At 36.9% G+C, this 18,813-nt stretch overlaps 1 protein-coding gene across 3 annotated transcripts in view; it reads left to right on the top strand.

Moving 5' to 3' along the window:
• LOC150092382 (cytosolic phospholipase A2-like) overlaps window positions 1-18,813 on the top strand; it is a 341,574-nt gene that overhangs the window by 189,640 nt on the left and 133,121 nt on the right. For all 3 annotated transcript variants that reach the window (XM_090415055.1, XM_090415056.1, XM_090415054.1), the window contains exon 12: window positions 2,402-2,539. In XM_090415055.1, coding sequence (XP_090271181.1) covers window positions 2,402-2,539 — 138 coding nt within the window. The remainder of the gene's footprint in view (window positions 1-2,401; window positions 2,540-18,813) is intronic.

Below are 18,813 nucleotides of genomic sequence, written 5' to 3'. Positions count from 1 at the left end.
ATTAAAAAAATCTTATTACTGTGGTTACATGTGTATGTTTAGTCAGAATACAGAGTGTGAGACATAATGCCAGAGCATTATGTCTCACACTCTGTATTCCTGATATCCATGGAAAAAGCAATAGAAATATCAAATAATGACAAGAGGAGACCCCATGGTGCAACCTTGCCATATTAAATAGAAAATTTGCCATAGAAAAAGCAAATAATTGAAAAATGTCAGCTGGAAAATCCTTAGACACTAGTTCAATTGTTATATCTAATGGAATGTTGGTGAAGAGAGAAACCATGTCGAACTCACCATAATATCTGGGCAATGAAGCTGGAGGTCATTCACTTCAGCAATAAATTTCTAAGGTATTTTTTGTGTAGGAAAGCAGTTTTTCCATTCTACTGGAGAGTATGTTATTTAAAAATTTTGATAGTTTAGATGTAGAACTGCTAATAGTTGCCCACTGGTCACGGATGGGATGCCAATTTTATGTATTTTTGACATACTAGTTTGGGTGTTCTAGCATGAAAAATCTTTAACTTTTTGCTGGACAGCACAAACTCTTTGGATGATGATACCATCAAAAATGTAAAAGATTTTTTCTTGTTAGAAGACCTAGACTATATGGTATGTTAAAAATAAATCTAACAATTCCTGAATTCTGTGAATACTGACTCTGAACTCTCACCAATAATCATGCTTTAAAATTGCAATATTTATATATTTATCTGTCATGAGTGCACAGAAAGTTTTTTTTTAATATGTAGGTGTGTGTATATATATATATATATATATATAGTTATATATAGTTATAATTATACTAATACAGTCATATCCCGACTTACACTACCCCAACTTACGTGAATCCGGAGTTATGCGGTTTCTTATATGTACGTATTCCCATCCTGCTTCATGCCTCACCACTAGTCGCATCTTTCAGGCACTGGCCACATTCGCCAGTGTCACACATGCTGTGAACAAGCACTGACGTGTTTCGCGCGCGGTCTCCATTCATACACAATTTTTATAGTCTACAAACCTTGCGATTGTTTAATGTTATGTTCTTGATAAAAATTTTATCACATAAAAAATAATGATGTCGTCCAAAAGAAGCAAGTCCGATTCTTCTACAGCTAGCAAGAAAAGAAAAACATTGACTTTGGAAACAAAACTCAACATTATTAAGGATTTTGAAGGCAGAATGAAAATTTGTGAGCTAGCAAAGAAGTTTGATCTACAGGAACCCACACTAAGAAATCATAAAAGAAAAGTTTACAGATTTTGGAGGACATAGATTCTAACGAGGAACGAATTGTAGTCCCAAGGCAAGGAATAAAAAAATCATTAGCTTGCTATGAAGAAATTTTGCATGACAAGAAAAAGACATTATGCCATCAGACGAATCTATTAGATTTTATGAAACCATCGACATTGAAATAACTTTCTTTTTTTTATGTACGAAAAACTACAATTATGATTATATTTCTTAAAAAATATAGGTGTTTTTGTAAACCTTTGGTCCCAATTGTATGTTTGTATATATAAATTACATGCAAAATTACACCTCGAGTTATGCGAATTCGACTTATGCGCTTTTTGTTGGTCCCACCTACCGCATAACTTCGGGGTTTTACTGTATTCCCAGATTCATGTATGCAAATATTTTTTTCTCTGCTATAACTTCTTATGAAATTGTAAGATATGAATATCTTAATTTAATGTGAGGAGTAAAATTTAACTTAGTAATTTTATAGTTAAAACTGTTCTATGCCACACATATTATCTTGAAACTAGCTTGGCTTTCCTTTGCATTTTGGCTATGTTTGCTTACAATTGTTAATGACCAAGTCTGATGTTCCTATGGTCCTATAGTACTCGCATGACTAGCCAGAGAATTCCAGAAGAGAAGCACTTTGTAACCTTGACTCATTGCTTTTTTGCTTCATGTGATATCAGTAGCTTGGTTTATCTTTCACTCTGATGATGTGATAAGAGACCATCATGAAATATTAGTGATTTATATTAAATTCTGTATTTTATTATATAATCTGCCTGCCTGGTTGGCCGAGTGGTTAGCATATTCGCTCTCCAGCCAAAAGTCTGTGGGTTCAAATCCTGCCATGGACATGGGTGTTTGTGATTGTCTGTGAAAGTACTAGTGGTGGTGGATGGTAGATGGCATTGGTGTAGATTATGGTAGTTGTGGTTCATTGTAGTTGGTGGATTGGTGGAAGCAGAGAGTGTAGAGTAGGTGCCCTACCTTGATGAGTCTTTGGACTCCCTGGAGGTGTCACATAATAATAATAGTAATAGTAATTTATTTATATAGTTAATTACTATCAACAAAATATCATTTCTTTTCTTAAAACAAATACTGTCATTTATAATGTATAATTTTTCTTATTTATAGACTGGATTGAATTTTCTCCTTATGAAATTGGTATAGCAAAATATGCTGCTTTCATGAAAACTGAACATTTTGGTTGTAAATTTTATAGAGGGAAAATTGTAAAACCTTATCAAGAATTTCCACTTCACTATTTACAAGGTAAAACTGACTGTTAAACATTTTTTATACTTAATTTTGTATTGCCATTTATCAGTCTTTGTCTGTTTTATTAATAATTTTACCTAGATTGATTTTTTATCTAGACTGATTAGCAAAATCTGAAGGAATTGACTTAATGAATCATGGTGAAATTACCTCTAGGGAGTTCTTTGCAAAGCACATGTTGTTTATTTATTGTTTACCTACAAAAAAAAGTAGATAAGCTATAAATAAAAGTAGCTAGGTGGTAAGTGACTTTAATGGCCTGATAAAACACTACCTTGCTTAATGGAAGTCTGAAGGTTAGTGAATTACTAGAACCCCTGGTCGAGAATGCCATCCAGGGTTATTGTTCTAGCATCTCTTTCCCCCTCTCTACTTTCATGCAGTATGATGACATTGTTCAAAGAAATATCAAACATACTGTGAAGACCCAGAACCTCCACCTTTTAGAGGGTACAATAGTACTCTGGTTCTGCAGGTAAGATACTAGATATTTTTTTAAATTTTTTTTTTTTTTATTCAACTTGTTAAAATATACATTAGACGATAGGTAACAAGGACTATTTACATATTATAAGTATATACGTATATATATTACAGAGAAAGAAACATTTTACTTTCGGGTATACAATAGAGAATGCAATAAATGAATTCAAAATTTACAGTTCAGTTTCAGTCTGAGTTATCTTTCAGATGAAGCGTATTGTCATCGTCAATCCAGAAGAGGGTACCAGTTGGATTCCACTCCTCTATGAATTTCACGACAGTTCTTGTTTCTTTGAAGTATTCATGTTCCAATAAAAGCCTGCTTTTTAGTTTCCGGTGGAGGATATACATGAGGGTTTGTGCAGTTTCAGTGAAGGTAGAAGCTGTAGATGACGGCCTTAGCACAGATGAAGAGGAAATTGCATGTTCTGTGTCTGTTTTCTTCTGTGTGGACTAAATTCCAGTAGTCTTCTTGGTTGTGTGCATAGTTACAGGTGTTGGAGGCAGTATTCAGGACGTAGGTGATCATCGCTTTGTTTGCGGGACAGGTCAGATATGTGTGTTCCAAGGTACCTGAAACGTCACAGAATAGACACAGATCCGTTTCTCTTATCTGAAAGAGCTTAGAAGGAGTTGGCAAGATGTTATGCCATAGTCTCCACTGTATGTCAGAATCTGGTTTGGCACATTTTGATTTATATGACAGATCCCACTGAAAACTGAGTGGCATATGCAGCCTTGTAGATAAGAGGGTTAAGGATGAATATAAGAAGGGCGAGGATGGAGACACTGACATGAGGAAGATAGATAGATTTTTTTTTTATTGTAAACATAACAATCTTATATACAGGATTAACCGCTTTTTGGTTCTCTGTAGTCAGACAGAGAGGTTACATGCTCATACTCTTGTTGAGGTATGTTACATCGAAGTCACTTATAAGGCTAATTACTTTTTTTTTTTTTTTTTTTTTTTTTTTTTTTTTTTTTAAATAAATTAAAGCCATTAAGAGTTATTTTAACATGATAACATAAGATCTTATTTTAACATAAGAACATAAATATGGAAGAACATAGAAGTTTCTATTGCACAATATTATCTATTAACATGAGAGTGCCAGCTGATTAACTTTCGCACTGTTAAGCACAACAGTCCTTCTTTCCTCCCCCTTTCTTTTTTTTTGGGGGGGGGGGGTAAAGGTGTCACATCTATGCTGGAAAGTGGATTATAATGCAGTCGCCCTGCTCAGCCAGGAGTTGATTCCATGGATTCCATTCTTGGTGGAAAAGATCTAAGGTGTTGTTTTGCCTATGGTGGTGATGCTCGTGTAGGATCCGACATCTCACCTTTTGTTGGAAGGCTGCAGTGAGTTGGTCAGTTGCCTCTCTCTGTGAAGTTGCTGTGCTGTCTGGTCTTGTATGTCTGAGGTAGAAGTTGTATATTACCGCTTTTGCGGTGATGAAAAGGTAATTGCAGAATGAATGGTTATTTGACTCCACATGGACGAGATTGAAATTATTATTATTATTATTATTGTTCTGGGAAACTCCAAGGAGTCGACAGACTCATCGAGGGAGGCCCTAACATCATGTCAAGAACAACTATTCAACATTCACACAGTATCTATCATATCTTGCCTTGAACTCATTCATGGTCATAGCACCTACAACAGACTCTGGCAGCTTATTCCACTCATTCACCACTCTCCAAGTAAAGAACCTAGCTCTTACACCCTTGTCAACCACGCTCTTGCCCAGCTTCAATGCATGGCCCCTAGTCCTCCCACCACCAGTCATATTTTCAAAAATATCTTCTGGATCAATCTTATAGAAACCCTTCAGTAATTTGAATGTCTCAATCATATCACCCCTCCTTCGCCTATCGTCCAATTTCTGCAACCCACAAATCTTCAACCTATTCTCATAAGGTTCATTCCACAGACCTGCTATCATCTTGGTCACTCGTCTCTGGACCCTCTCCACTTCCTCCCCATCACGAAGAAACCCTGGTGCTCATAGCTGGGCACAGAAGTCCAGATGGGGTTTTATCAAGGCTCGATACAGAGGAACAACAACTTGTTCGTCTCTGCATGTTAAAGTATTTTTCAGAAGCCAAGTGATTTGGTGAGCTGTTTTAGTTACTTTTGCAATGTGCCCCCTAAACTTCAACTCCCTATCCACCAACACTCCCAAATCCCTGGCCTCATCAATCTCCTGGAGTATGGTTCCACCAATGCGATATACTGCTGCTATTCTTTTCACCCCAAAGTGCATAACCTTACACTTTGCCACATTAAATTGACATCCATTTTTCCTAGCCCAGTCCTCCAAACTATCCAAATCATCCTGTAAAATTTTGACATCCTGTGTACTCATAATTGCTCTACCCAACTTTGCATCATCAGCAAACAAGTAAACACTTCCTCTCAGATCCTTTCCAATATCATTGATGAACAAATTGAAAAGCAGTGGTCCAAGAACAGAGCCCTGTGGCACTCCACTAGTCACAAGACGTCTTTTAGACTCCACTCCTGAATAAACCACTCTTTGATATCTCTCCTTCAACCACCCTCTTATCCATCTCACCAACCCTATATCTATACCCATCTGCTCCAGTTTACTGATTAGGGTTCCATGTGGTATCCTATCAAAGGCCTTGGCAAGGTCCAGTAGTATCACTGTAAACCCATTACCCCTATCCAGTTCAGCCGTCACTGTGTTATAAAACGTGAGCAAGTTACTGAGGCATGATCTACCCTTCAGAAAACCATGTTGTCCCCCATACAATATCCCATTTTCATCTATCCAATCCTGTATTCTTTTCTTGACTAATTTCTCTAAGACCTTAACAATGATTCCTGATATGCTAATCGGTCGGTAATTTACAACAGCAGTCTTGGAACCACCTTTATGCAGTGGAACTATTTTCCCCTCTTTCCACCCACTCGGGACTAACCCAGACCCGAGACTCAAATTAAACAAAATGGTCAAGGGTACTGACAATTCTTTAGCTGCTTCTCGTACAACACTAGCTGGTATACCATCCAATCCCACAGATGTATTGACATTGAGGTTATGCAATAGACTACTCACCTCCACTTCATTAACCACAATTCCCGTATAATCTACTGGTTTATTCGTTTCTGCAATGTCACCACCTGGATGATATACTTTTGCAAAGTGCTCACTCAGTAACTCAACTATCTCAATTGATTCAGTTACCTCCCTACCATCGGCATTCTTTAAAATCAATCTGCCATGTACATTTTTCCTTTTACTTGCTACATATCTAAAAAACTGTTTAGGATTCTCTTTAGCCTGCATTGCCAATGTTTTTTCGTAATCCTTTTTTGCTTTTCTTACCACACTCGTCACCCTTCTGGCATGCGCTTTATACCGTTCATGTGCCTGCCGGTCACCCTTCTCCTTAAATTCCCTCCATAGTTGTTTCTTTTTTTTGCAACTCAAGCTTAATGGTGTTATTCATCCATTTAACCCCTACTTGATTTATTATTCAGACTCTAGGTATACAGTCAGCTATTGCTTCATGCAAGCACTTCTTCACTACCTCCCATGCACTATCAAATTCTAGTCCTTGCAGTTGTACATGCCATGGCACTGAACCAATCAAACTCCTAAGCTTGTCATACTTTCCAGCCCGATAATTCCACATGTACCCTGTCTTAATTGAAAATTCTACACCTTTAGCCACCTCCCAAGTTAAGACCCTATGATCACTCTTACCGATTGGTGGCAATGTGGTCATATTTGTTACAGCCAAATCCTCAGATGTAATTACTAGGTCAAGCACTCTCTGACCCATAGTATTTTCCATTACATGCTGTCGCAGATAGTTATCCCTTAATAACCGCATAAAATCCAGTTCCTTCCTCCCATGTGTCCTCTCCTCACTCCAATCAATGCGACCATAGTTGAAATCTCCCATAATAATCACCCTCCTTCCACCCATTTCTTCTATTTGCTTGTGCATACTGTCACCACCATCTTTTCCATCACCTGGTCTATAGCAGCACCCAATTGTATATTTAGTTCTGCTAGCCACAATCTCACACCAAATGGCCTCAAATGTGCTCTTTTCTCTATCCTGCAATTCAACTTCTATTCTCCTTGGCTGGAGCTCATCAGCTATCATCAACAATACTCCTCCCCCCATTTTATTCTCTCTGTCATTCCTGAACACACTATACCCATCACATTCAATCCCACTAGTTATATCATCTACAGTCAGCCATGTTTCACTAATACCTATAACCTGTGGTCTGGAAGTGCCATCCATGGCCAAAAACCCTTCCTTCTTGTTCCTAATACTCCTAGTATTAGTGTACATGAATTTAAGACCCTCATTAGCCCCAACCCCCCGCTTGATGCCTTATATTAACTATCCCACTCAGATTTGTTGTCCTTATTTGCTCTGGCATATTATATTCATTCTTACATTCAACTGCCTCCATAAGGACTGTATCTCTACTCCCACCCCTTAACAAATCTAGTTTCCCTGAATTTGCACATCCACTACATTCATCAACACTTTCTCAAGTCTTCTTACACCGTAACCATTCAAATGCAAGCCATCCATCTTATATAGATCCTTTTGCCCATCAAACTCACTCCACACATCCACAAATTCCACATTCCACACCACTCGTCATACATAACCCACGCATAAAGTCATTCGCAATTATAGCCCTCCTTTTAAACATTTCACTGTCATACCGTGGCAAAAGACTAATCATTCTAACTCTCTCACTCTTTTCTTTTGCTACCTCAAACAATTCATTCAGGTCTTCTATCATTTCCATTTTATCTCCTTTCAAATCATTCGTACCTGCCATAACAATCATTTCTTTCACCCTTTCCTTTTGCTCTCTAATAGACTCAGTTACGTCCTTTATGGTCGCACCAGGTTGGTATGATTTTGTCAAATCCTCTACTAACACACCTCGTACTAACGAGTCTCCATACAGCACTCTATCCTTCATTTTGTTCATGTTCACATTCATACGTCTATTTTTCCTGTCATACCTTTTATTATTGGTTGGTTCATTCAGTCTACTTTTGTTCATGCACTCTAGCTGCTGTTTTGCTCTTTCTATCGCACTATTCAACAACGCGATCTCACTCAATGCATCTATCTCATTTTTTTTGTTCTCTGAGAAACCATTTATACTATCATTCACACTTTCTACATTCACACTCTCACAATTTTCATCGCTATTTCCTTCATTCTGAAGGTTGACAAAAATATCACACTCACGATCCGAAATACACTTCAATTCCTCATTCTCCCTACATTTTCTACACACATTCAATCCTTTATTATCATCTAACCACACTCCGACCGCACTCCGCAAAGCGTACATTTCACAGCTAGTACACTGACTTATTTCTTTTATGCTACCGTTCTTTGATAACGATGGCGAACCTTCGTTACTGGCCGCCATTTTCCTTCGCACAGGTGCCATACTTATTTACAACGTGTTTTGTCAAATATTCCTCTTCTGTATGAAGATTACCACAGGTAAGAGCTGCCGTTTCCCGAGTCAAACTGATTAATTTAGTGTTGACTGGGCATTCCAAGTAGATATGCACGACCGTTCCTAATTGGTAGCAGAAGAGGCAGTTATCTGAGACGTTTGAGTTAAATTTTCGTAATATAGTAGGAGTGGGTAATATATTATGCCACATTCTCCACTGAATATCTGCGTCAGGTTTGATGGCTCTTGTGCGATATGGTAGATCCCATTGAAATAGTGTTTGATCAGATGATGCAGGATTTTCCAACAAAGTGCTTTGGTTCGACTGTTGTGTTAGTGTGCTGTAGATCTTGTTGGTGTTGCTGGGTGTAAGTTTCTCCCATGAGTTATTGGTTTTTATCAGAAAGATAGGCGCCAAAACTTCTGAGTTTGGAGGGCTAAGCCCCACGATAGATAGATAGATAGATAGATATGGAAACATTTAAACCCTCATCCCTTATCTAAACCTCAGTTTCCAAGAAGTGTGTAAAGGCTGTCGAAAAGAAGAATCAAGCATATCACAATAGGCTTTCATTGAAATCTCTATCTTCCTTCTCTGATTATATCAAGGCCCAAAACAGCTGTAAGCAACCTATCCGCCATCAAAAACTGATTTTGAAAGAGATAATGAAAGCAGGAAATTTCCATCAGGTGCAAATGGCAGTCATGCTTTCTGGTCTCTTGGTTGGCTCAGTGCCATGTGAATAACAAATACAATGGAACCAAATAAGTATGCACTTGGTTCATACTTATTTGGTGCACTGCTATTCACAGAAAAAGCCAATCTCCAGGCTTTTTGCTTTTCCTATAATTCTTGCATAGATGATTCTAGTAAATGCTTACATACCATTCTAAACATAATCACATTGTGGCTAAAATAAATCTCCATCAAAAACCAATCCTTACAGAAAGGACAGACCAAGTATAGTATACAAATCATGCCAGAGTCTCCACACACACACACACACACACACACACACAAAAAACTCTCAGTTTTACATCCATCCACCCACTTTACCAATATTCGTGGTATAAACACTAACATAAATGATGTTCATCAGTTACAGTCATCTAGAGTGGATCCCCTACTCTTGCCAGAAACCCAAATTGCCATTATATCCACCACTATATCTTCAATATCCTAATTACACACACCTCATGATTACTTTCTGTGTTCCACAATACTTGTGCCATAAAGTTTAATAAATTAACATGATAACACAAGGAAAAGAGTGGGTAATAAATTTTAATAACCAAATATTTCAACCCAAAAATTACAGATCATCATCATTGGCATCAGGCAGTTTGAATACAAACAGTGTATTATTTAAAATAGTAAGAGCTGTGTGATGTTATACATAGAACAATGCAAATGAATAACAGAGGAAACATATTATTTAACAAAAAAAAAAAAATAATGACATTTGATTAGAATAAGACTCTTTCATATCCTCAATAGGGAGAGGTAGTCATTCCAATCCAGGTTCATCTGTTGGAGCAAGGCTTCAATGCTCTCTTTAAACAAACATTAGAATTGATTGTGGCAATAATGGAGTAAGCAGGTTTCATATGATATTATGGTTGCATCAATTCCATGTTGTGCTATGCCAGATTTCTCAGATTTTTTTATTGGCAATGTAGGAGATGTGTTGTTGTAATCTTTTCTCCACACTGGACATTCAGTTTGTCTGAAACATATCACATCGAACTAGGTAGATGTTAGGAAGGGACAGAGGGATCATTTATCTTTAGAAGATGGAAATCATGATGAACCTGAATTGGAATGAGAATGTGAAAGCTTACTATATTACATAAGCTTTCATCATATGATAAATTTTCTGACTTCTGCAACTTGGTTACCAGCTTTCTGTCCGGATGCATATTATATGACATGATCGATGTATATTTATCAACAAACTTTGCAACTAATGATAGTGTTCCACGACGCTGTTCTTTCACCTACTCTCTTTCTTCTAAATATCAGTGATCTTTTCCATTTGACTACAAATCCAATATGCAGTTTTTCTGATGACTGTACATTATACTGCACTCCTCTTTCTCAATTCTCTAGCATGCCATTATAAAAATCACCAAAACTTCCAGAATATCAATTTTTTCAATCTTAATCTATAAACTATTCTTGAACAGTGTTTGGAAAACCTTTTTAATTTCGGTGTTAGTTAAATTCAGTCCTGTTTTATTTCTTGCAAAAAAAAAACATTTTCTTTCAGTTTTATTTTTGACAACATTCAAATCTATAACACATGAAATCTCTCTTGGCATCCTCTTCTTTTTCTTTTCAGCCATTTTCTGTCCACTGCTGGATGAAGGCCTCCTCCAGTTCTTTCTACTTTTCTCTGTTCTTCGCAATGGTTGACCAATATTTCCCAACAAAATTTAACAATTCATCACTCCATCTTCTTTTAGGACATCCTCGGCCTCGTTTCCCTTCTTTTGGAATCCAGTTCATTAGTATGATGGTCCATCGCCCATCTTCTCTTCTGGATAGATGTCTAGCCCTTTCCATTTTAGTCGCTTATGGTGAAGAATGATATGAGTCTGGCTTCTTATTCAGGTATTTCGCTTCTTATCCTTTAATGTGATGCCTAGCATCAACCTCTCCATTTTTCTTTGAGTTGTTGTTAGTTTATTTGCCAGGGCTTTTGTTAGCGACCAAGTTGTTGCACAATCATGTGTGATGATTGGAAGTATACACTGGTTAAATGTCTTCCTTTTTAAACAGAGTGGGACATCATTATTTATTTCCTTTTGGAGTCCACAGTTTAGATCAATGAGATGACCTAAGTATGTATATGAAGAGACTCTTTCCAAGAAATTGTTTTCTATTATTATGTTTTGGTGTTACAAAATGATTAAACATGATTTTAGTTTTTTCTCTGTTTATTTTCAGACCAATTTTTCTGCCTTCATGATATAGGTCTTCTATCATTATATTAAAGTCTTCTGGAGTGTTTGCGAAAATTATGATATCACCTACATATCTTTGGAGTGTTAAGTTTCTGTTATTAATTTTTATAGCAAGATTTGTCCAGTTTATATTATTAAATATTTCTTGAAGGACTGCTGTAAAGATTTTGAGTGATAGAGAGTCTCCTTGTCGGACACCTTTTTCAGTTGATATTTTATTGCTATTCATGTGAAGTTGGATTGTTGCTGTTGAAGTGTGGTATATTTCCTGGAGGAGGTCCATATATTCTACAGGAACTCTCCTGATTCTGAAGTGCATTGATTATTGCATTAGTTTTAATGGAATCAAATGCTTTTTCATAATCAATAAAGGCTAAACAGAGAGGCAATTGGTTTTCTTCTGCTTTTTCTATTGTTTGTTTTGCTACATGAATATGATCAATTGTGTTAAAGTCTTTAAGGAATCCTGCTTGTTCTGCTGATTGATTTGAGTCTAGAAGAGGGGTTAACCTGTTTGTGATTACTTTTGTGAGAATTTTGTACAGATTAGAGAGAATATTAATTGGTCTATAGTTCTTTACTTCTTCTTTGTTCCCTTTTTTAAATAAAAGTATCAGAGTAGCATTTTTCCAGTTTTCTGGTATCTTCATCCTCTTCTAGGTATAGATGTAGTAAGTTTGTGACATGGTGAATTATATTGTTTTCGCCCCATTTAATTAATCCTGTGTGAATTAGGTCTTCACCAGGACATTTTTCATTTGTTTTAATGCTTGTTTTATTTCATCTGAAGTGAATGGGGGGGGTGAATTCTATATGCAATGGAGAAGAGTCATTTATATTTGATTTATCTATTAAAGGATCACTATAGAGTTCTTTATAAAATTCTTCTAGCCTGCTTAGGATTTGTTCTTGGTTCCTTATTGTAGTTCCATTGTTATCTTTTATTGCTGTTATTTGACTTTTATTTGATTGCTTAACAGCTATTAACTCTATACAAATCACAAAACTCTCCAGATGTTGAATACTGTTTTCACATTTGGGACAGTGTCCCTAAGAATCCCTTAAAAATACTTGGCTCAGTACAGATGAGACCAGTTGATTAATAACCAACCTCTCATTATTTCATTTCCTCTCTTTCACAGAGTCATTCAGTTTCTGCTGTTTTCATTTTCTCTAAATATTTTCATCGGTACACACTGTTCATCAAAATTAGCATTAATAGTTCCCCAGCCCAGCTGTCTTCTAAAACCATTAAAACATGTGTAGCAGTGCTTTCTTTGTAGTTCATCTCCAAAACCAGAGAACAAATTTTTCTTCATCTTTATTTATTCCTTCTACTGCTGCCTTTTGGAACAAGTTTTCCTTGTTATGTATTTCCTAAAGAGGAGATCTTCAAATCCAATGTTAACAAGCTTGTTCTTTCTTAGAACCTTTCTTCCCATCTATGGCAGTGTAGTGTAAGTTGAACAATCTCTCATAGGTGAGATTACCATGAAAAAAAAAGAAAAAAAAAAAAAGACAGGACAGGACTGGTAGATTCTAATGCAGCAGCAGGCTTTCTGATAGCTAGCAAATCCTACTACTGGCTCTTCTGTTCATGCCTGAAGAGAGTCCAAATAATGCAGTATACTCCCTCTTACAGTATATCCTTACTCTTATCTGGCACCAGCTATGAAAAGGAAACCAAATAATTATAGTATTTGCAGTTAGAAAAAAACTACTTCAAAAAGAAACATCAAACATATTTAAAAAACAAAAAAAATGCTTAAAGAAAAAAACATCACTTCCACGTCAATTTCACCAACATTCATGCTATGAATGTTGATGAAATTGACATCCGGTGAAACAGACATCCAGACATACCCCTCAGTTTTTGACCACACCTCATATAGCTATGACAACTATCATACATTTTAACTATCCAAATTACACTCTGTATGATTCTTTCAATGACAAAGTGGCACTGATGAATAATTTGTGCAGCCTAATATTTCATGTAAGAAAATGCTAAATTTAGAATTACCTCATTTTGATCTTCTCTGACTTAAGGTTAACTCTTCCCATTCTCTGACTTCATCTGCTGTCCGTCTACTCTCCAGATTCTGAAAATCACCCCAAGTCTATTCTGTACTCCATCTATCCAAACAGCTGTAATCTTTTTTGGTGATGTTAACATCCACAACTTTGGCTGGCTTCCCTTTTCCATTTCTACAACCATGCTGGAAGAGATGCTATTTGCTATGAGCAATAATCTAATGTAAATTGGCTATCTCCACCAGAATATCAGATAGCAATTCTTCCAACATGCTTGATCTTTTCTTGATCAGTTCAAGATCAATCACACAACTTCCAGCCACTCTCACCCTTGTATTTCAGCCTTTGGAACATAACAACCAGGGCCAAATCAACACCTTCTTGGGCCCCTGGCAGGAAGAGAAATGTGAGGCCCCCTATCATATTTCCTAATGTTCAGTAATAATAATAAGATACTCATCGATTTTGAAGTCCCAAGTAATTCCATTGGTGGATGTGAAGGCGATATTCAAAACAAAATAACACAACAATTCACTCCTTCCCACCCACATGCTTCCCATTAGCAAAACTAACATTATAAAGTGACTTTTTTACATTTTGATGTGGCAAAATCATGTATAAGGTCATCAAAGTTAATATTTTTAAAATCTCATGTTCAATGCTCATTAAACTTAGGTAGTTTAATCGTGACTGTGCCATGCTGTTTCTTAATTTTTGTTTTTTTAGTAATTTCATTTTAGTTCACAATAAGAGAATGAGGGGGCCCCTAAAGAGTGGGGCCCCTCACTGGCCGCCAGTTCACCGTTACATTAAAACGGCCCTTATTACAACACCAAATGGGATGACCCCCCCCTCCCCTCTGCGATGCCTACTCTTCCTTTGTACGTTAGGCTATAGTTTCCACTCTACTATTTCAGACTTGTTCAAACTGAGTTGTAGAAATTATTCTTGCTAGAATGTCTTTATTTTCCACAGCATTATAAACTCTTACTGTCCAAGCCTTGGTTTCCCAATAAGTGTGCATAATTAGTAAAAAAAAAATAATAATAACACATTAAATTTCACCCCACACCAAAGCATACAACAACTGTAAAGCAGCTGTCAAGAAATCTAAATTTGATGTTGAAATAGATAAAGGCAAGAAACTCACCTTGTGCACAAATAACATGCCCACCTTCAATCTTGTAACAGTACTGGCTTATATGATACCAGTGCAATAACATTTGAAAATCATATCTTACCAAGCTTTTGCACAGACAACTGAAGCAAATCATCTCTTGCCATACCATATTATACCACATGCAGTCCTTTTACCAAGAAGACATTAGAAGAACCTGAAATAACCTAGGTACAAATAAAATCTTCTGTTAATGGGTAGTATACAGTGGCTTAGCTAGAGCTGTTGCCACCTGGGGCGGTCCCTGAGTTTGCCACCCCTCTCAATATACCAAAAATACTACAAAAAGTTAAAACAACATAGAGGGAAAGAAATTAAAACACTGTGTTTATTTTTGAAGTAAAACTTTAATTCCAACATTTTAAAATGTTATTTTTCTTGCTTTTCTGTTAGCAAAATCATCAATGACATCATTGGCGAAGTCTATTTCATAGTAATGTAGGTAATTCTTAATCAGATTTTATTTAGAAAAACTCCTCTCACAACTAGCAACACTTGTAGCAATTATGAGGAAAATTCGCATTAGTATTACAATATTTGGAACTGAGTTCTCAAGACTGTATTTTAGAATTAACTGCAAAAGTTCAAAAAGATTCAAAGTGCTGTGCTGCCTGGGCGGACTGTCCCCTCCGCACCCCCCCCAAGCTACGCCACTGGTGGTATACTTTGTTCCCATTTGTTCTCAAAAGTTATGCTCCAGATTAGCTGGAGCATGATACTTACCATCTTGTGTTTATTTGTACACACACTTTGCCAACAAACTATTGATCCATTGTCCTGCCTCTAAAATAATGAAGATTACTAACAGTTAACAGTCATGGTCAGCCTGGTTGACTGAGTAGTTAACATATATGCTCTCCAGACAACAAGCTGCAGGTTTGAATCCTGTCATGGGCATGAATGTTTGTGATTATTTTAAGTGGTTTTAGGCAGGGAATGAATTTTATTGCCTGATTGAGACCACCACCTCACTTATTGAAGAGCTTAAAGTGGCTAGAAAAAGGTCCACATTAAGTCTCTGGTGACCACGGAGCCAGATAATGAAAGCATCATCAATGTACCTAAGCCAGACTTTGAGTTTTAAAGTAAAGGAATGTAGAGCACATTGCTCAAAAGCTTCCATACAAAAGTTTACAATGGGGAAGATAATGACAAGTCCATGGCTGTGCCTTCTTTTTTCAGGTAAAAAGGGTTTTGCCACACAAAATAACCAGAATGTCAGGGCAAATAGGGCCATAATATCAGGCAGAAGGTACAGCCATGGTTAACCATTATTCCCATCTCTCCCATTGTTAACTTTTATATGGAAGCTTTTGAGCAACATGTTCTAGATTTCTTTACTTTAAAACCCAAAGTCTGCCTTAGGTACATTGATGATGTTTTCATGTATCTGGTCACTTAGCTGCCTGAAGAAACAACACAAATGCATACAATTCACAATTGAAACTAAGTCAGAGCACACTTTCATTTCTGGATACACTTGTCACACGTCTTCCTTCTGGCAGTCTTTTCTTCACTGTTTACAGGAAACCTACACATACTAGCCAATATACACACACATAACTTCTTGCCACCATCCAACACAAAAATTGATGTCATTAACACACTAAAAATAGGGCTTCAAAGATTTGTTTCGATGAACAAGCACTTAAGCATGAATTAAAAATGATCAGCAATACTTTTCTAAAAAATGGCTACAGCAAAAATACTATCAACAAAATTCTTCATAAGACTGCACCTAATAACAAAAATAAACTAGATTACAATAAAACCGTAGCTATTTCATACATTAAAGGGATATCAGATAAAATAAATAGAATATTACAACCTTAATGCCACCTTTAAACCTCCTGCAAAAGTAAAGAACTGATTCAACTGCTCCAAGGATCCTCTTCCTCTCTTGGACCACCCTGGAGTATACCCCCTATTCAATGCACCTGTAGCCTACTTTATATTTATTCCTCTCCAGAAAAAGGAACATAAACAGCACATTAAATTGAATAGCTATGGTAAATCTGGACTTTCTGATCATGCCCTGGATACTTTACGTAGAATTAACTGGAAAGGCACCTGTTCATTACGTCACACCAAGTTTTGGTGTGATGAATGCAATAAGGAGGCATGTGAAGTTCTAATCAACTACCCTAATAATCTCAACAATAATGATGGTCTAAAAATCCCAAGTATATGGATGACACATATTCTATCACATAACCTTTTGTTCTTAGAAGTCATTGTAAATTATTATTAGGAGGAGCTTAGCTTTAATATAACAAACACATATGTTAAATTATTGATTAGGCCACCATGATTCCTATATTAAAAGTATTAAAAAATAATATCGATTTGTTCTCTGGCCATGTAAAATAGAATATAGCTTAGATGTAGGTGTATTTTTCACTAGAGGTCAGGTCAGTAGAATAATAGTTCATCAAATTAGTGTCACTGTCATTCTGTTTGAATTGTAATGTACCTTGTCTCTATGTATATATATATATTTATTTATTTCGTATCCAAACACAAGTAGTAAGTGGTACAACATGATTTACAACAAATTAGAATATATTACAATGAGGTCAGCTTAGATTTGATAGGTGAATTATACAGGGAATAATAATTAAATATGAAAAAAAAAGGAAACTATACATAACTTATATACAATAAACATGGTCAGATGTTCCTCCAGTATCTTGCACAATCAACTGCTCTTTCTGTGCAGGATATAAGGTCCTCTTTTGCACAAGGCAATGGAAGAAAGGGACAAGAAAGAAGATGTTCCATGGACTGGGTTGTCCCACACTCACAATTGTCTGGGCCAGTGAGGTAGCCCCATTTGATGAGGTTTTGTTTGCAGCTCCTGTCGTCCGGAGTCTGTTTAGGCTTTTCCAAGTATTCCAGTCCAAGTGGGCATCGCATGGAAGATGTTCAGCTGTTGGAATACCAGTATTATTTTCGGGATATAGTGCAAGCCATTGTTGAAGTCATGTCTCTGGGAGGTTTTTAGGTAGTTCAACAGTTGCCAGGAAGCTATGTCAGGATCTTAGTCTTTGGGACACTGTGGTCTGGCCGAATAGTGGGTGGCGTTCATTTGTCTGCTTCTTTCATCAGCTGAGAATGCAGATCTTCGAATTGAAGGGGGTGCAATACCATCCAAAGTATACAGGTCTTTTAGTGGTGTTGGTTTCAGGCATCCTGTAATTAAGCGGCAGCTTTCATTCAATGCTGGATCAAGTTTTTCAGCATGGCAGGATCTGGACCATACTGGGCAGGCATATTCAGCAGAAGAATAGCAAAGGGCCAAGCAGAAGATCTCACTGTGGTAGGGTCTGCACCCCATTTGGAGGAGGTAAGCTTTCTTGGTATGCTGTTTCTTGCATTCATTTTTGCCTTTGTTTTTTCTATGTGGGTTTTATATGAGAGGGTGCAATCGAGAGTCACACCAAGGTAGATTGGTTTCCAGGAATGTTCTATATTAGAGCCTTCCCAAGAAATCTGTAGCTTCCTGTTGGCTTCCTTATTGTTAAGGTGGAAAAGGCCTGTCTGGGTTTTCAAGGGCTTTGGTTTTAGTTGATTGCTGGTATAGTATGTGGTTAGAACTATTTAAGGCAAGTGATAGAGTAGTTTCAATGGACTTGAAATTTTTCACTGAGTAGCTATGGCAAGGTCATCAGCATAGATAAAATTTCTAGTTCCTGGAAAGATGGGGAGATCATTGACGTAGATGTTGAAAAGTAATGGTGATAACACACTTCCCTGGGGGGAGGTCATTTTTTTGGTGGTGCCAGCAGCTCTTCCTTCTCCCAAGGTCCACATAAAAGCGTCTGTTTTCCAAGAGTGATTGGATCAGGAGGACAAGGCAATAGTCTCTAGTTATTCTGTATATTTTATTTTTGAGTGTGAGATGGTTTATGGTATCATATGCTGCAGTTAGATCTATAAAGACTACTCCTGTGACTAGTTTTTGCTCATAACCATTTTCTATATATTGAGTGAAGTTGAGAATTTGCGATGTGCAGGATTTGCCTGGTCTAAAGCCAACCTGCTCAGCAATAAGATGGGGTTCGATGAGGGGAGGTTGTAGCCTATTCAAAATGAATCATTCATAGAGTTTAAAG

The sequence above is a fragment of the Typopeltis vanoorti genome, chromosome 26 (assembly GCF_054136105.1).
Source record: "Typopeltis vanoorti isolate ZY-2024b chromosome 26, IOZ_Tvanoo_1.0, whole genome shotgun sequence".
Classification (NCBI taxonomy): domain Eukaryota; kingdom Metazoa; phylum Arthropoda; class Arachnida; order Uropygi; family Thelyphonidae; genus Typopeltis; species Typopeltis vanoorti.
This window is presented reverse-complemented; position numbering and strand designations above follow the sequence as displayed.